Raw genomic sequence first — 15,924 nt, 5'->3', positions numbered from 1 at the left:
GGACCACACAGATACAGCGTAGAGGATACAGCGTAGTGCAAAAAAATCGAAGAAATTGTATTGGTCTGAAAGCTGCCCTTCAAGCCAATCAAGCTCTTTTGAACGACATCGATTTCTAAGCCACTACCAAAGTTAGGATTTTGTACTTACACTCTCTTTGAAACCATCTGACAGCCAGCGGTTTCTGACGACGGCGAGCACGGAGGAAGGCGGCGAGGCCAGGTCTTCGAACGCGTCCAGCAGAATGTAGTCCAACACCACATCGTAAAATGTCAGCGCCTGCAACAAAATACACACTTCATGCGCAAATATAATAGTGTTCCTAATACTTGAACATTCAAACCAATATTAGGTACCTAATAAATCATATTTTTTTATGTTAAATATTGTCAAACAAACAATAAGGGCTCTTATGGAATAATTTTAAGTTGTTACCTTCACGCCTTTGCTAGTGAGTTCACTTTCTATCGTAGGCCAATTACTGCCATCTGTAGTCCAAGATACCATTTCTTCGTATGCCACCAAGAACTCCTTTGGTTCCTGTAAAATAATATATAAGCAGGTAACTATACACAATACATTTGATAAAACAGATTTGCATGGTACAGAAGGTATTAAAGGAATTATTTATTACATGCTATAGTTGTGTTTTCAGACATGACAATTCCATTAGATTGCGTTTTTCGATTGTAATAAACAACAGTTCTACCTATATTTTACTAAATATGTACGAATAAATTTTGTATTGTACCTATCGATATTAAGCAAAACAAGTGTATGGAAGTTTTAATAGTTCCCCTAACGCAGTGGAGGCGCTTACATGCTTATCTTTTACCCGACCGTGGCGACGCAAAAAGAGGGTTATTTACTCGATAATGAATACGATATATACTTAAAAGATAGATATGCTTGAGGTCGCTTTAAAAACAGCAGTTCACCTTATCAGCGAAGAGCAGCAAGTCGGTGAGTACTTCTCTCCCAGCGTCGACGAACCAAGCCCACACGGCCGCGTCCTTGAACACCAGCTGGAATGCCAGCCGCAGGCAGTGCAGCTTGCACAGGAACTCCGAGTCTGAGGAACACTGCACCACGTCTGTTCGGAGCGTCCTGCAATATAAAAGCATTATATGCCCTGCAAACCCTGGGTGAGTACTATGACGCCAACTCTCTACGGCCAAACCCGAGCAAGACTCAAACATGCGTCTTCCACCTACGTAACAAAGAGGCGGGCCGCAAGCTCAACATCCAATGGCGTGGGGTACCCATTGAACACAGCGATGTCGCAAAATATTTAGGTGTCGTTCTGGACAGATCACTAACCTTCAAGAAAAACTGTGAAAGTGTCAAACAGAAGGTGCACTCCAGATATAGTCTTTTGCGCCGACTAGTATCCTCGAAATGGGGAGCTTCGCCTGGTGTCCTGCGAACCACTGAACTGGCGCTTTCTTTCTCTGCAGGCGAATATGCGAGCCGGGTATGGAGCCGTTCAGCCCATGCTAAGTTGGTGGATACAGCATTAAATGAAACCTGCCGGATTATTACTGGGTGCCTGAAGCCAACCCCGGTACAATTGCTGTATCCACTAATTGGAATAGCGCCTCCGGAGGTTCACAGGACCGTAGCAAGCTCGGTAGAGAAGGTCAAAATGATGAGCGACACACGGCATCCACTCCACGGCTATCATCCTGTGCCGCAATGGCTGAAAAGCCGCAAAAGCTTCGCCAAGTGTGTGTCGCCTCTACCTGACAGGGACCGCTCTAAAGAAAGATGCAGGAACGGGTACACCTCCCAAAACCTTTTGTTTCGCCGTCCGAGAGACCTCCGCCAGGTCTTGATTTGCCTTGGCTTACCTGGAAGTCTCTAAATAGACTTCGGACTCAGGTGGGCCGAAGTAAGTACAATTTGTTCAGGTGGGGTTTGTCGGATGGCTCGGACTTAAAGTGCAAGTGTGGCACTGTTCCCCAAACGATGGAACATCTTACATCGTGTCCTGCGTGCCCGAACACCTGTACGCAGGAGGATCTGATGAGCGCTGCAGATAGCGCCATACTTGTTGCCAAGTTTTGGGCCGATACAATTTAGTTTGCCATCGACACGATAAGAAGAAGAAAGCATTATAAAAGTCTCAAAGTCCCTATATTGTAAGAATAGGAATGTAATATCTTTTTTTTTTAATACTCGCGTTAGATTTACAGCGGCGCGGCGTCATAATTATCTGAACGATCCATTGAACGAATATTATGAAACATATATGGTACTCTTTATCATGATATGCCTATGTGTGAGATTATTCCTTTCCATAGACATCCTCTCATAACGAGTCAAACTGTTCGTAGGTATGTGTGCTCATTTGCTAGAGCGAGACGTAAAAAATGCGATGCGAAGCGGCAAATGTGGTTCCACACTGAAAGATGCATGTGGCCTTCTGGTATATTGTGAAGTGACAGTTTGAAAAATAACAAAACTAACACATATTCTGGGCAGATAAGAAGACAACAATTAGTGCGTACCTGCAAGGAATGCCGATTTCTAATTGTTTCAACGCCATTTGATACAACTCCAAATTCTCTATTTCCGGCGCTATTTCTGTGAAGTCGTCGAATTCTCTGAGATCTGCAACCTGAAAGATTTAATTTATTGTGTATTGTCCAGTTAAATAGGTAGGTACTTATAAATAGGTAGTATCTACTGTATGAAAGTATCATCCAACATAATACTTACTGCCTTCAATTATTGAAAATTAGTAATGTTATAGTGTTGCCAATAATAAATTTTAAATTTCGATGTTTGACTACAATACAAACATCTACGAATTAAAAAGACGTGTAGTATGTACTTGATCCTCAGCCGAGGCGAATGACTCAGCACTGGAATGGTGCTCCCGCTTGGTGTGGCTAGAGCCGGTGTGCGTGGAGAGCAGCCGCGAGCGCCGGCCCTCGCCCGCCGAGCCGGGGCCCGCGCCTGCCGCGCCGCCGCCGCTCTCCGACCGGAACAGCACCGACCGCTGGTCGAGGAACAGCAGCTCGCAACGCTCCTGGAATGTTGCAACCGCGATTAATTTTATACTGGAAATTTTCTGGAATACCACCCCGACCCCCGCGGGGAGGGGATATCCCATAAAACCATTTTCTATAATTAAAAAAAACTTACATAAAACAATTATTGTTAAGCAATTAGGTGGCTTAACATAATTATTACGTAATTCTTACTTGTAGCATGTAGGCATTTTGAAGCAAGTCTTGTATTTCCCTGCAAAACTCCGCTTCTTCTGGCGACGTCAGCGCCAATGTGCCGGTGACGCCGCCGCGGGCGCCCAGAGAGAACGCCGCTAGCGCATCCTCCCAGTAGTTTATACTTGTTTCTAACGCCTCCATACCTGTCCACAATAAGTTGAGAATGACAGAATGTATGTATTTTTGACTAATGGCACTCAAGATTAAGTGGATTTGGATTCGATTGATTTATAAGCTGTATATATTGGTTTATATCCTGAACATAGGTATTTTTTTCAAGATAGTGGTTTATAGTAAAATCACAAGAGAATTCCTTTTTGTAAGGAAAATTAAATTATAACTATGATAGATAATGTTAAAAAGGACTTCTCTCGGGATTTTTACTTAAGTTTGTAATAAATTAAAACAATAAAATATTTCGCAAGCAAGCACTTCTATATTTTTGGTAAACAAATATACAAAATATTAAGTTTAAATGTACTTCATTCTGGTATTTACAAGTTTTTTGAGTATGGCATAATCACTTTCACAACACAAGACTATCTCAAAGATAGCATCCAATCCTCATCTCTTCTTTCTTACACCTCTTTACACTCGTTAATGCCTCAAGGATGACTTAAAACAATACAAAAACAGTCTACATTTAAATATGTTTTACATTGACTAGAATAATAGAGGGCGGAAGGCAAGAGGGAAACCACTGCCCTATTTTTCCCTAAAAAGTAGCATGTCGGTGTAGCATCATCGACAAGAGCGTGACTCTTAATGATGATGAGAATAATAGAATAAACAATAACATGGAGAAGGGACACTCTGCCCTGCACCAACACACAAGCGCGCAGACTGTCTGTGATGCTCGCACTCACAGAGTAATGCACACAGTAAGAACAATATATTTATGGGCTGTACTAGAATGTAACATTGTTTCTTAGAATTCACTAGTAACTCATAGAAAAACATCTCTTTTTAAACTGGGCCCATTTGATTGTATGGGGTGTAGTTGTTGTAGATGACGCAAGGCTTCTTGCACGCCACTATTCAAGTCTTGTACAGTCCCAGCAATAGTTGTAATAGCATCCGCTATTCTCTCGTCTAGCATAGCTCTGCGTTCTTCCTGGCTTTTCATAACTGCAGCCATAGACATTAGGGCTTCAGCCATGCGTTCCTCTGCTGCTATTCTACGAGTTTCCAGATCTATAGCCCATTTGGGCGGAGGCGTCGATGGTCGCGTCTGGTCTTCTGAAAGATAAATAAAATATGAGACTATTTTATCTCCTTGGAGAGTAAGATAATCCTTCAAAATTAATAAAAAATAAAATGGTTTTGTTTTGTTTCTTACCCGCACAATTCACAAAATGTTTTGATGTACTACTGACTGATTGTCTCGGTTTAACAGTTACTTGTGCTGCCTGGATTTTTATAGTTTCTAATGGCTGTTCAGAGTCAGAATCTTCAGCTAAAAAGTCGTCTAATTGTTGAGACATGGGCACTGAAGGAGTCACGGAGCCTTTGCCACTCAGTTCTAGGACTCTGATCTCCAAGTCATTAAGAGGCACAAATCTGTTCCGTCCCATATCTGATCCACTCTGATACCTTCTCGCATCAGCTGCCTTTTTTCTGCACTTATGCCGCCATTCAAACCAGTACTGAAAAATTATTCATAAATGTTATAGCACACAGAGAGGTGTTTCACCAGTTTTGATACGTAATCAGTATTTTGGCAATTATAATTATTTATTTTAGGATGCCAACACCAAAAGTGCCAGCTGTTTTCTGAGAACTCGTGGTTCTGCCTTTAATAAGGGACATTTATGTAATTTTAAAATACAACACATTGTACCTTTTTCCATCCATCGGGAGTCTTTGTAACACCTCCATTGACTGAGTTGAGTTTTTTAGCCAGCATTGTCCATTTCTGTCTTGAAGGCTGATGGGATATGGGCGCTCCGGGTGGTATGCCATTAGCTACATCCCTGTTTTCTTCAAGAAATTCTATCAGAATCTCCTGTTGCTGCCTTATTATTTTTCTAGGTGGAGCCATTACTCTGAAAAATCAAAAGTATAATGAACATTTTATAGTTAAAAAAATTATAAAAACTACATTTTAAGTATTGCAAATTCTGTATATCTTTAGTTTAATTAATTAAATGTAAAAATTGATTTGCAAAGTAAAATCAGTAAAAACTTGTAGGTACTTTAGAAACTATTCACAAAAATAGTTCGCACTTTGTTCATAGCAATCAAAATTGAAAATGTAATATATGATAAAAAGTAGCGTAATACAATCAATAAATCCATTTACTCACCTTAGAAATGTTGTAATTAACACTTTATCCTAGAATTTGTTATCGTCGCACTAATAACAAATTATAATCGCGCGCTTTTGTTTGACACTAGCAATTTCTTTCATAAAATGCAATTTGCGATAGATATGTAATGTGTAACATGGCGACTGATACTACCGATAGCGTTTATTTTTGACATTTGGAAATGTCAATAAATCTGTATCGGGTTTTTGTTTAATAACTTTAATAAACCGTAAATCTTATGACGTAAATAAATTAAAACGGAGTATTATAATAATTGATAACAAAAACACACGCAACGTCTTCAATTACATGTTTTATTAACAAATGTGCCGCAGTAGAGCCATCGTAAGCAATGCGGTAAAAATATGAACTACGATCTGTCACGTGTTTGTGAGTTTTTAACACTATGTGGATAGATGTCGCTAGCAGTTCTACATGAAAAAATGATCTAATGTAAATATTGATTTTCAGCAAACTATTTTTGTATGTTCGTAATAAATACTATAGTATTATAAAGTAAATAGAGTAAAAAAATATTTTTGCCCAAAATTTAACAAATTCTAAAAAACGCGAAGTTCTATTTAGTTTACTGCCCCCTAGTGTCGAGTAGCTATACTATTCAAAAACGTAAAAGTCAAGGAAAAAAGATGAAAAGCTAGTTGGATGAATCACAACAGACTATTTGTTAGTAAATATGATTAGGTGTGATTTTATTTATGTAACCTACGAGTTAAGTACTTTTACAACAATATTTAAGTATTTTTACCGACTTCCAAAACGAAGGTTATTTGAATTACCTTCGATTTGTAACTGTAAAAATCACACAAAAAATAAATTCACTGAAAAAGTGAATTATTCATCGAATTAAGTAAGAACAATAGTTTCTGTCAGACAAGTAGGGGTTTACAGGCTAGTAGGTACCTACCCACCTACTGCTATTAATAAATTTAATTAATCTTAAATAGTGCTGGGCTTACAGTATCTTCACATCTAAATTCATATTTCTAATCACATCAATATCCGGCTTACAATTTATGAATGAAAATTACTTATTAAAATTTATGATCGTAATCAAATTGTAATAGAAAGACCAACCCGCTTCTAAGTATAGTGGCTGGTCTGAGAGTAGAGATTAAAATACGTTTGATAGTTCAATTAATTAGGGATGCTTAATAAAACGGCGAAAATCATGCAACTAGTTGTAAAGTATTGTAAAAGTTGAGTTTTGTTCTCAATACAATGTCAGTTTAGGGTCTGTTTTTTGAAATGCAAACAAACGTAATCGTAAAAGTTAAAGTGAAAACCAATTAAGCGCTTTTTTGAAAAAATCACATTCGCATGTGATTTTCATTAACAAAACCACAGATAACAAAACCTAGTAATGGATACTAAGCCACTAAATCTCACTTTTTAAGTATAATTAATTGGAAAAAATACAACTTTTCCAACATGTATTTTTTTACGTTTCTCAGGATTCAAAGGTTGATTGACCATTTAGCTGCTAAGCTCCTCCTTGTTTTGGAGAGCACGTAACAATGACGCACGCGGCATGTCAAGTTAGCCGCGTCGAGATGTATTAGTAATCATCTTGAATAGGTAGGTATATTTGAAGCTTTCTCTGTATTCGCAGAAAAGCAAATCGGGAAATTGTCTTCCCAAAAAGTTCATGCTGAGAAGATAAGCCAGTAAATAATGAGGTATTAAATCGTAACCTGCGCTTGTTTGTCCACAGGACGCACGGCTGCGGAACGGGTGTCAGCTTACGACTACGCGGTAATTAATTTACCAGGAATTTTATTTATTCATTTACGTGGACCGATAGGCCGTAGATGGTATCTATATTGAGCTCATAAAATACGTCGTATGCCCACCAATACTTGACGAATTGTTCGAAATTACACAACTTATGTATAAAGAAGGGAAGGTGCCAAAAGACTTTAAAGTGAGCAAAACGGTAACATTACCTAAAAAACAGAACACCCTCAAATGTGAGGAGCACAGAACACTGAGTCTTATTTCTCAGGCCGCCAAGATACTTTTGAAGATAATACAGAATAGACTAAGACCTAAAGCAGAAGAAGTGGTAGGAGACGACCAATATGGGTTCAGACAACAAAAAGGTACAAGAGAGGGTATACTAGCGTTGCGGATGATAATTGATAGAAGAATGGATTTAGGGTTAGACACACATATAGCATTCATAGATTTAGAGAAAGCATTCGACAAGGTGGACTGGAAATTGATGATGAAGGCACTTATGGACATTGGAGTGGATTACAGAGACCGGAAAATAATAATGGAATTATATAGAGAACAAGAAGCAGTGATTGAGATTAGAGAAGAAAAGGGAATAGCAAGAATACGACAAGGAGTTAGACAGGGTTGTCCCCTTTCACCGTTGATATTCAACATATTCATAGAGTGCGCCATTAAAGAAATCAAGGAAAGTTCGGAAGGGGGGGTTAAAATCAATGGGGAAAACATCAAATTTGTAAGATTCGCAGATGACATTGCTGCATTCGCAGAAAATGAAATAGCATTAGAAAATCTGATAACAACCATGGACATTGTAATCAAAAAATTTCAGTTAAAGATAAACGCGAGCAAAACTAAAATAATGACAACATCCAAACATCCAACAAACTATAGACCTGTTAAACTGAATGACAACATATTAGAAAGAGTTGATAGTTTCAAATATCTTGGAAGTATAATAAATAGTGACTCTAGATGCACACAAGACATAATAGCCAGAATTGCAATAGCCAAACAAGCATTTAACAGGAAAAAATACATTTTGAAAACCAAAAACATATCATTAAAAATAAGGAAACGGTTTATTAAATCATATATTTGGAGCATTGCACTCTATGGAAGTGAAACGTGGACTATGACACAGAGAGACAGAGAGAGATTGGAAGCGTTTGAGATGTGGTGTTGGCGAAGGATGGAGGGTATAAGCTGGACTGAAATGGTGTCAAATGAAAAAGTGCTGGAAAGAGTTGAAGAAAAGAGAACCATATTGAAGACTATAGAGAACCGGAGAGGAAATATGATTGGCCACCTGATACGACACGATTCATTTATAACAAACATTATAGAAGGAAAAATTGAAGGGAAGAGAGGAAGGGGTAGACCTAGGATAACATTTATGAAACAAATAAAAGAGAAGGTGCAGGTCGTGTCGTATCGGGAGGTGAAGGTTTTGGCGGGAAGAAGAGAGGAATGGCGGTTACTCCACCGACAAGAGCGCAGCTCTTAAATAGAGAGAGAGAGACGTGGACCGACGACGGGCGACCGACGCGCGACGAAATTAAGGTATTCGTGAGAAAAACCGATTACCGAAAACTCGCAACGAAATTAAATGAATTACTTTTTATAGAAATATAGTTAAATAAAAGAAGTATATAGTTAATGTTTGACGAAACATTTGTGGATTTGTGGTTTATTCTTGTTTTTAGTTCCTTTTTGACGAAGCCTGTGGTGGATTTAATGATGTATTTTTATTCAAGTTAGGTAGGTACTTACTTAGAAAAACATTAAGCGTATTTGTTGAAGAGTCAAGTTTGAAATATGAATAGATAAACACAGGTCCGGCTTTGAAAGACCTATAATAGAAAATCATTAATAATCCGTTTGTAACTTAATTATGAATATAGCCACACCTCTTCGAAACTTATGTCTAAAGCTTAACAACTTTGAGCCATTATCGCCGGAGGTTTGGTCTTCTTCTTGCTCGAGTTATTAGAGAAACGGTAAAAAATGGACTGGAGAGCATTCGTTGTTGTATTTTTCTATGCATTTTTTACCAGAGATGGATTTTCCGCGGTCACGAACGGCGCTCGCGAATTTGAACTTCAAAACCGGTTCGCAATGCTGCCGCCCGGGGGCCTATTCCATCAACTTGAAATTCCATACAAAACCGAATTAACCTGCTACTCTTACATCACTGTCGTTATTATGAACAAACATTATTTATCGCTTTATTACTTAGGCACCTATCTACTGTTAGCAACCGAGCTTGTACGTGATTTTGATAAAGTTTCCGATCCTTTCTGTTTTATTACACAACGAAGTCTAAAGTTAAACTAGGTTTATAATAATAATCCACGCTATGAGTCCACGGGTTTTAATGAAACTAAGTGTATACCTAATTGACAAGTCATTATAACCTAATTCCATGCAGAATCCGCGACAGAATCGCAGCGGCCGCGGCTTTCGAGCTGCGGACTATATTTTAAACTTAGTTTATCTTTTAGTCTTCGTTTTGTAATAATAACACTGTTTAAATCTCAGCATTTTATAGTCATTAGCTTTACTTTTTTTCTCAAAACAAAAGCTTGTCGGAGGAATGTCATTATGTTTCACAATGAGCAATAAAGTTGCAACGTTACTCCCGGTGCACTTTAGAAGCGAAGTTGGATGTTTAATTGTAAAAATTCTGCGTTCCTCGCAGACACCTCTGGGCGAGTCGGCGAAGGCTGGAAACGGTTGGAATTAACGGACGGGTCCCTTGGGCGACGGAGGATGTAGCAAGGCAGGCAAGGCAGCGAGGCAACGCGCGTCACTCGGTCGTCCGCGCCGCAGTCGCCGCCGCCGCCGCCGGCACCGTCAGTCCACCCGATACTCCGCACTGCGGCGGTAGTGTATCGCGCTCTGTCACTCCAACCCGATCTACCCCTTCTAAGTGGAAAACAAATGCTGACTATTTAGTGCGCCAAAACCCTGTTACAGTGTATGTGTGTTTATACAACAAATAAGTCTTAAGGAGATTGTCTTAAAGGCTTTCACGTTTATCCCGCGCTTATTGACGCTGATTTGAATCGTTTCGGACAGGTAAGAAATTCGTTACAACGGATGCTCAATACAACCTATAAGAATTACCTACTCTTACTTTGTTTAGGGAAATATTCGATTCTCAGCTTAGTTTATCGACCAGATGTGAAATTTTTATTTTTATTACATACAAACTTTTCTTATTTTTTGTGAACCTTTCAGTGATGAAGAGAAAAAGTATATAATATAGGTATTCGCATGTATATCTAGATAGGTACGCTTCAGAAACATTGGAATATTTTTCAATTAAAATGTCGCGTGTTGCCTACATTTCATTTACGCAGTTAGCAGTTTCAGCGGTCTATTTATGCAGGATTCATAAAATTTTATGGTTATGAAACTGTCAGTCGGATGTATTATTTCGTCGTAGTTGTAATATACCAGCGTCGCGGCTCACGCCGCGGCATAAGCTGAGTGAGGACCTTTTATACGGGACACCATCCACTACACATGGGTAAGCCGACATGACGTCACATTTTAATTTAGGTATAAGTTTCTGTGTTCGTTTTCCATGTTTCTGTATAGAAAATATTTCGTGTGTGCGTTGACTTCTGATGTGATGTCATTATAATGTATATATATGTAATCCGTGTCTGTGGTGTCCTAAATAATAAATGTTTCTTTCTTTCTTTCTTTCTAATATTTGAGCGGTGGATGGAGGACCTCCTAACACGTTTCTGAGAACCGGTTGGTTCGATACATGCTGTTTCGACGAGACTTATGCAATCAACAAATAGATCGGATCGATCCTCGTTCAGCCAGCTAAGCAAGCTCCAGACAATTACAGGTAAACCGCAGGTTAATATTATGCTGGAGAATACTTTAAGTAATATACGTCTTAGGTGTATACTCGTTCACTGTAGTAGTTAGATAGGTACTTTCGCGAAAGCTAGGCATGTAAAAGGGAATAAATAAGAGTTAAGCCGATGGTCCCGGTTACTACTTACTGATGTAAGTATGTAATCGTTACATGAGATGGAGACTCGAATTGTTGCTTTAAATAAGTGACAATCGAGACAGTAGAAATGAATGAGAATAGTTGCTATAAGTAATACCTAATCACCTAATCAACATACCTACCTACTGGATGATAATTATAGTGGACAAAAAATCGTCTCGAAATCGTTGGTGTGAATGACGAACCAAATACATATCACTGGACCAATTCAACCAATAACGTCAAGCAGACACCACATTTTATGATCAAAACCCATTGATCCATCAATGTCGGAAATACTGCAAAATAATTGGTCAACATTGGAAATCAGAGCTATTGAATAAAGTTTGTCCCGCGTACCCTGTGAACATCTGCCCAACTCGTACAAGTTGTGTGCACAAGTTTGTCATAAGTTGCAGCTGCACGTGCCCTCAGTCACAATACACGAATATCTCGCAACTGCCGCGAATCCACATTGTGTGGAAATAATCCTCTTACCAATCATGAAAGGTATTCAGTATCGACATCGATTCCCAGAATCGATGTATAGATATTTTTTCCGACATTCCGTTGCGTATTGTAACAATTGAAGGCTGTAAACATATCAACATGCAACAGCTTTATGGAAACGCCGACCCTGTTGCTGGCCGCGTCGCGACGGACCATTTGGCGTCGCCGTATCGATCAGCGATGCGGTCATTCATTGCTCGACAATGGTCACTAAAATAAACAGCTAATTTTAAATTGTCCAATTTGTAAAAGCTGGCTCCGATACACAGACTAATGACCGCAGCGAGAATCAGAAATTAGGGTTAAAAAGCTCGTATTTTGTGTTTAAGAGCGCAGTATCATCATCACGGCGTTATAATGGTAATGCAATTAGCTCGTTAATTTATTCCGATCGCTTTTGACCATAATAAACCATTAGGTACATACATATAACGTACAAGTAGCAGTTTATTTAACAGTCAAACGTAGTGTTGATTACAGTCATTAGATAGTTGTTGATTAGCGGACGCAAAAGGTTAATCAGATGTGCCGCTCTGTGCGGGAAGACTGGCTGTGGCTAAATTGCCTCCGTCGGAGCTTCGGCTGCTAGTTGCTTATTTCCTGTCCTGTGATCGGATGACGCTGCCAGCTATTTCCCTGTTGCTTAAAATTGACCCGTACCACCGTTCATTGAACCTCCGTAAAATAAACAATGAAACAAGAAAGCGATATTGACTTCGCACTCCCCTCGAGTGTTGCTTTCGTTTTGAACCTCATTCGTTACAAATTCATTTGCATTATTAATTTCAATTTAATCTCGCCATGTTTCGCTGCCTGTTAGTAAATTTACACGCGTATAAATCCTTGGATATTACAAACCCCCTAGCGGCTGGCTGGCCTAGTTGCGAGTAGGCGCGGAGACATTCGCGACGCAATAAGTAGGCACGTTGTCGGCTGGAAAATTGCGTCAATTTTTGGGGCGGAGACTTCCCCTAAACATAATCAGCTAAATAGCAACGGCAAGGAAAACTTTGTCACTTGTAATGGGCAACGAAAAAATATTTATGATTTTTGAGAAGTGCGAATATTTAATCGGGGAAAATAAGGAAAAGATGAGTAAGTATTGTAAGTATTAGGTAGTATTGTAAGTATATGAGTAAGTATTAGGTATAAAAAAAAGTGAACTTCCGGACAAACTACGTATTTGAGACATTTAAAATATTAAAAACTGAAACCTGTCTTTCGAATTCCTTTAGAATCACTGACTCCAGAATTCAATGACTATCCAATTCAAAGCGTAAAATGAATCGTGACATTCCACCGGAATCGAGGGATCGTTCTCTTAGAAACCAATAAGGAAAAAATGCAAATTCTAACATCTAAGACGGAAGATAACGGCAAGCAGTTTGTTAGCAGGTCCCTGGCATGTTGGAGAACTTGAATTGGGTAATTTCGTAGAAAATGGAAACCACCGAAGTAATTTCGAGAATAATGTATATTGAAGGTGGGGCGGACGTCGGAGGTGTTACCTAAAACAAAAGTGTTAGTCCCCTTTTTACAGTGTAGCACAATTAAGTTGCGGCCAACTTAATCTTCCAGCTTGCGTCATGTAGCGTAACCGTGACCTCATCGTTTGGGCGGTCTAGGTAAATATGTTGTTCTTGCAATCTCCGGGGAACGAGGTCGCCTCCCTCCTCGGGAAAATGGGGAAAGCTTTTTGTAATTTAGCCCCGCGCGGTATCTGCGTGCCGTAACATTGTGACGTAATAGCCATGTCATCGTGCTTTTACGTTTTTTAAAGCGGTAGATACCTACTTTTTATGCTTCCCAACTTAGCAACATCTCGAAATGGACTTCAATTTTAAATCTTGACAAAAAAGGATCATAGTGTCGATGACCCAAAATGCTGATTTCGCTACGGACTCAGAACAGTATTTTACTTTTATTTAATGGGTTCGTTCAGCGCCAGCCATTTCTCAACTCCTTTAATGATTCTTCCAATTGAGTGGCGAGTTGACATAACAATCAGAGAGGTCGCGACACTAACGAAGGGCTTAGGGCCTGGTCCGGTGGAAGTGCTTGATAAGGGGCTGAACGGAGGGCGATTCTTGTTCGTATGCAGGCCGCGGCGTGGCGCGATCGATACGCGCCCGCGCGACGACGCTCCCTCGCGACTACTACTTGCAAGTCTGCTTCCACAAATACACTCACTGCCTTTATTAAACTATATTCAGGACTCCCTACACGACTATTACAAAAGCAACACTTGTAAGACCAATTTCTCGCCATCCGCTCTTCGACTCAATGATACCCTTGGCCTCACACCGACCAAATGTGTTTCACAGTCGTTGATAGCGAGTTGCACTATGATCAGTGTCTTTATCTACAGCAGTCAGCGCCCGGCAGGGATGTTATTTTCCAGCCATTAAACCGTCGGACTGCTGACGTGCCTGTTAAGTTGGAACTTGTAGATGTACTCGATAATTAGGAAAGCGCAAGTTTGAGCGCGTGCTTGTACTTATAAACACTTGGTACTAACTATAGTACCAAACATTGCATTTCCAGGACTGCTTATTATAGAGCAACGCAAAACAATTAAGTACGAAGGGAAGTGGGCCGAGTAAATTAATAAGGACGAAAATAGCAATAAACGTAGTGAGACCAACGCAGAGAAATATTGCGAAGCGTACGTATGTTAGAGATAAGTATAAGACGATGACATCATCAGCGCCGATCGAGGAAGAAAAAAAACGACATTGATAATGTCGAAGTCACCACGAGTGTGTAACTTGTCGGCCGGCGACCGCACGACCCTGATCTTGGAGAAACAAATGTCAAATGACTTACCTACAATATTAAGCCATATGAACTGTTTTATAAACCTTTATATAAGAAGGCCTACGGTGGACAATTTAAATAAATGGCAGTTAAATTACCATCAGATGTCGTAGCGCGTTTTAATCTTGATTTATTTTCGGCCTGTTATGGCAATACAGCTTATTATGTGATTCGAGTCCCATTATCAAGCGTGGGTGTTCATTGCCATGGCGTTTTAGAGGCCTGTGTATTGGTGTGTTTGTAAACGGTAGTATTTCGCGGACCTCTCATCACGTGCCCTCGACCCTCACGTAGTGTGCACTAACTGTTTACTAATAGCTTAATGCACTGCCGATGGTCTGTCGGACACCAAGGGGAGTTACAGTCTGAGGGAGACGGTTAAATGCCCATTGTTTCGGCAGATTTCACAAATACATTGTATGAATGCTTATGTTGAAATACTTTGCTACACGATTGTTCTTCTGTTGCAAATATTTTTTAACACTATATTATGACTATTTCTTAATTTAAACATTTATTAACAATGCTTTTTTAAAAATAAATCGCCGAGCTAATATAATATATGCAAATAGACTAGGATTACTTTTCTTATTACGAAAAGCACTTCTATTGTGCGCTATTTATGAACCATTGTACCGGACTGTACCGGTTAGACGCGACACGTTAGATCTAGGTGTAGATACGGACTTTCAATGATAAAGATCTCGAAATAAGTATGTTCAGAGCGTTGCTCCTTAAACGCTTACATTATTATTATTAAACTTTACATAACTTATCACCGACTAAAATTTACAGATTTTGCTTTAATATCAGAAGTCTCATAAAAAGCTCTTCAAATATGCTGGTATAGGTACTTACTCCAATCTCATCAACAGATTGCAGACGCATTAACGAGATCATTAATCAAAAAGCAATCAGACAGATACCATAGATATCAACAGTGAGTATAGGTGAATTTCAATTATCAAATGAGATGAACAAGCCACGTGTTCGCAACTAATAAGTCCGCATTGCACAATCATGCAGCACCGAGTTGTTAACCGGTCATTGTCTACTCGCATGTTCGTAGATGTACTTGTATACACACTGCGAATTATTTATAGAGACAAATTGGATGCAGTGCAGTTTGTCTGCAGTTAACTGTTATTGATATCGTTGCCGGCTCTACCCTTGCCCAGCGTCCGTCTGCCTTCCAGTCATTAAATTTTCACTCAAATCTCTGAAGCACCGCAATTTTCTTAGCATTACTTACCTATAATCGATATCATAAAAGGTTGTATCA

General features: G+C 39.4%; 3 protein-coding genes across 5 annotated transcripts in view; 1 reads left to right on the top strand and 2 right to left on the bottom strand.

The window, feature by feature from the left end:
• LOC126377001 (mitoguardin) overlaps positions 1-15,924 on the bottom strand; it is a 66,680-nt gene that overhangs the window by 1,305 nt on the left and 49,451 nt on the right. For both annotated transcript variants that reach the window (XM_050024619.1, XM_050024700.1), the window contains exons 4-9: positions 3,210-3,376; positions 2,837-3,034; positions 2,511-2,620; positions 939-1,107; positions 436-540; positions 151-279 (exon numbers count right to left, since the gene is read on the bottom strand). In XM_050024619.1, coding sequence (XP_049880576.1) covers positions 151-279; positions 436-540; positions 939-1,107; positions 2,511-2,620; positions 2,837-3,034; positions 3,210-3,376 — 878 coding nt within the window. The remainder of the gene's footprint in view (positions 1-150; positions 280-435; positions 541-938; positions 1,108-2,510; positions 2,621-2,836; positions 3,035-3,209; positions 3,377-15,924) is intronic.
• On the bottom strand, positions 3,648-5,862 carry LOC126378370 (uncharacterized). The gene is made up of 4 exons (XM_050026713.1): positions 5,540-5,862; positions 5,074-5,278; positions 4,573-4,879; positions 3,648-4,472 (listed from the first exon to the last, which is right to left on the bottom strand). The coding sequence occupies exons 2-4, from the start codon at positions 5,272-5,274 to the stop codon at positions 4,180-4,182; spliced, it is 801 nt and encodes a 266-aa protein (XP_049882670.1). The 5' UTR covers positions 5,275-5,278; positions 5,540-5,862; the 3' UTR covers positions 3,648-4,179.
• LOC126377559 (protein unzipped-like) overlaps positions 10,141-15,924 on the top strand; it is a 38,974-nt gene continuing 33,190 nt past the window's right edge. For both annotated transcript variants that reach the window (XM_050025465.1, XM_050025397.1), the window contains exon 1: positions 10,141-10,378. The gene's annotated coding sequence lies outside the window, so the exon portion shown is untranslated. The remainder of the gene's footprint in view (positions 10,379-15,924) is intronic.

This window comes from Pectinophora gossypiella, chromosome 1 (assembly GCF_024362695.1).
Source record: "Pectinophora gossypiella chromosome 1, ilPecGoss1.1, whole genome shotgun sequence".
In the NCBI taxonomy this organism is placed as follows: domain Eukaryota; kingdom Metazoa; phylum Arthropoda; class Insecta; order Lepidoptera; family Gelechiidae; genus Pectinophora; species Pectinophora gossypiella.
Note: the sequence above shows the minus strand (reverse complement) of the source record. Positions and strands in the feature narration are given on the sequence as shown.

Excerpts from the sequence above, each read along its gene's own strand:
- LOC126378370 (XM_050026713.1), bottom strand. The coding sequence starts at position 5,274 with ATGGCTCCACCTAGAAAAATAATAAGGCAGCAACAGGAGATTCTGATA. Across the intron at positions 4,880-5,073 it reads CTCCCGATGGATGGAAAAAG|TACTGGTTTGAATGGCGGCA; the intron begins GTACAATGTGTT and ends ATAATTTTTCAG. Across the intron at positions 4,473-4,572 it reads ACATTTTGTGAATTGTGCGG|AAGACCAGACGCGACCATCG; the intron begins GTAAGAAACAAA and ends TTTATCTTTCAG.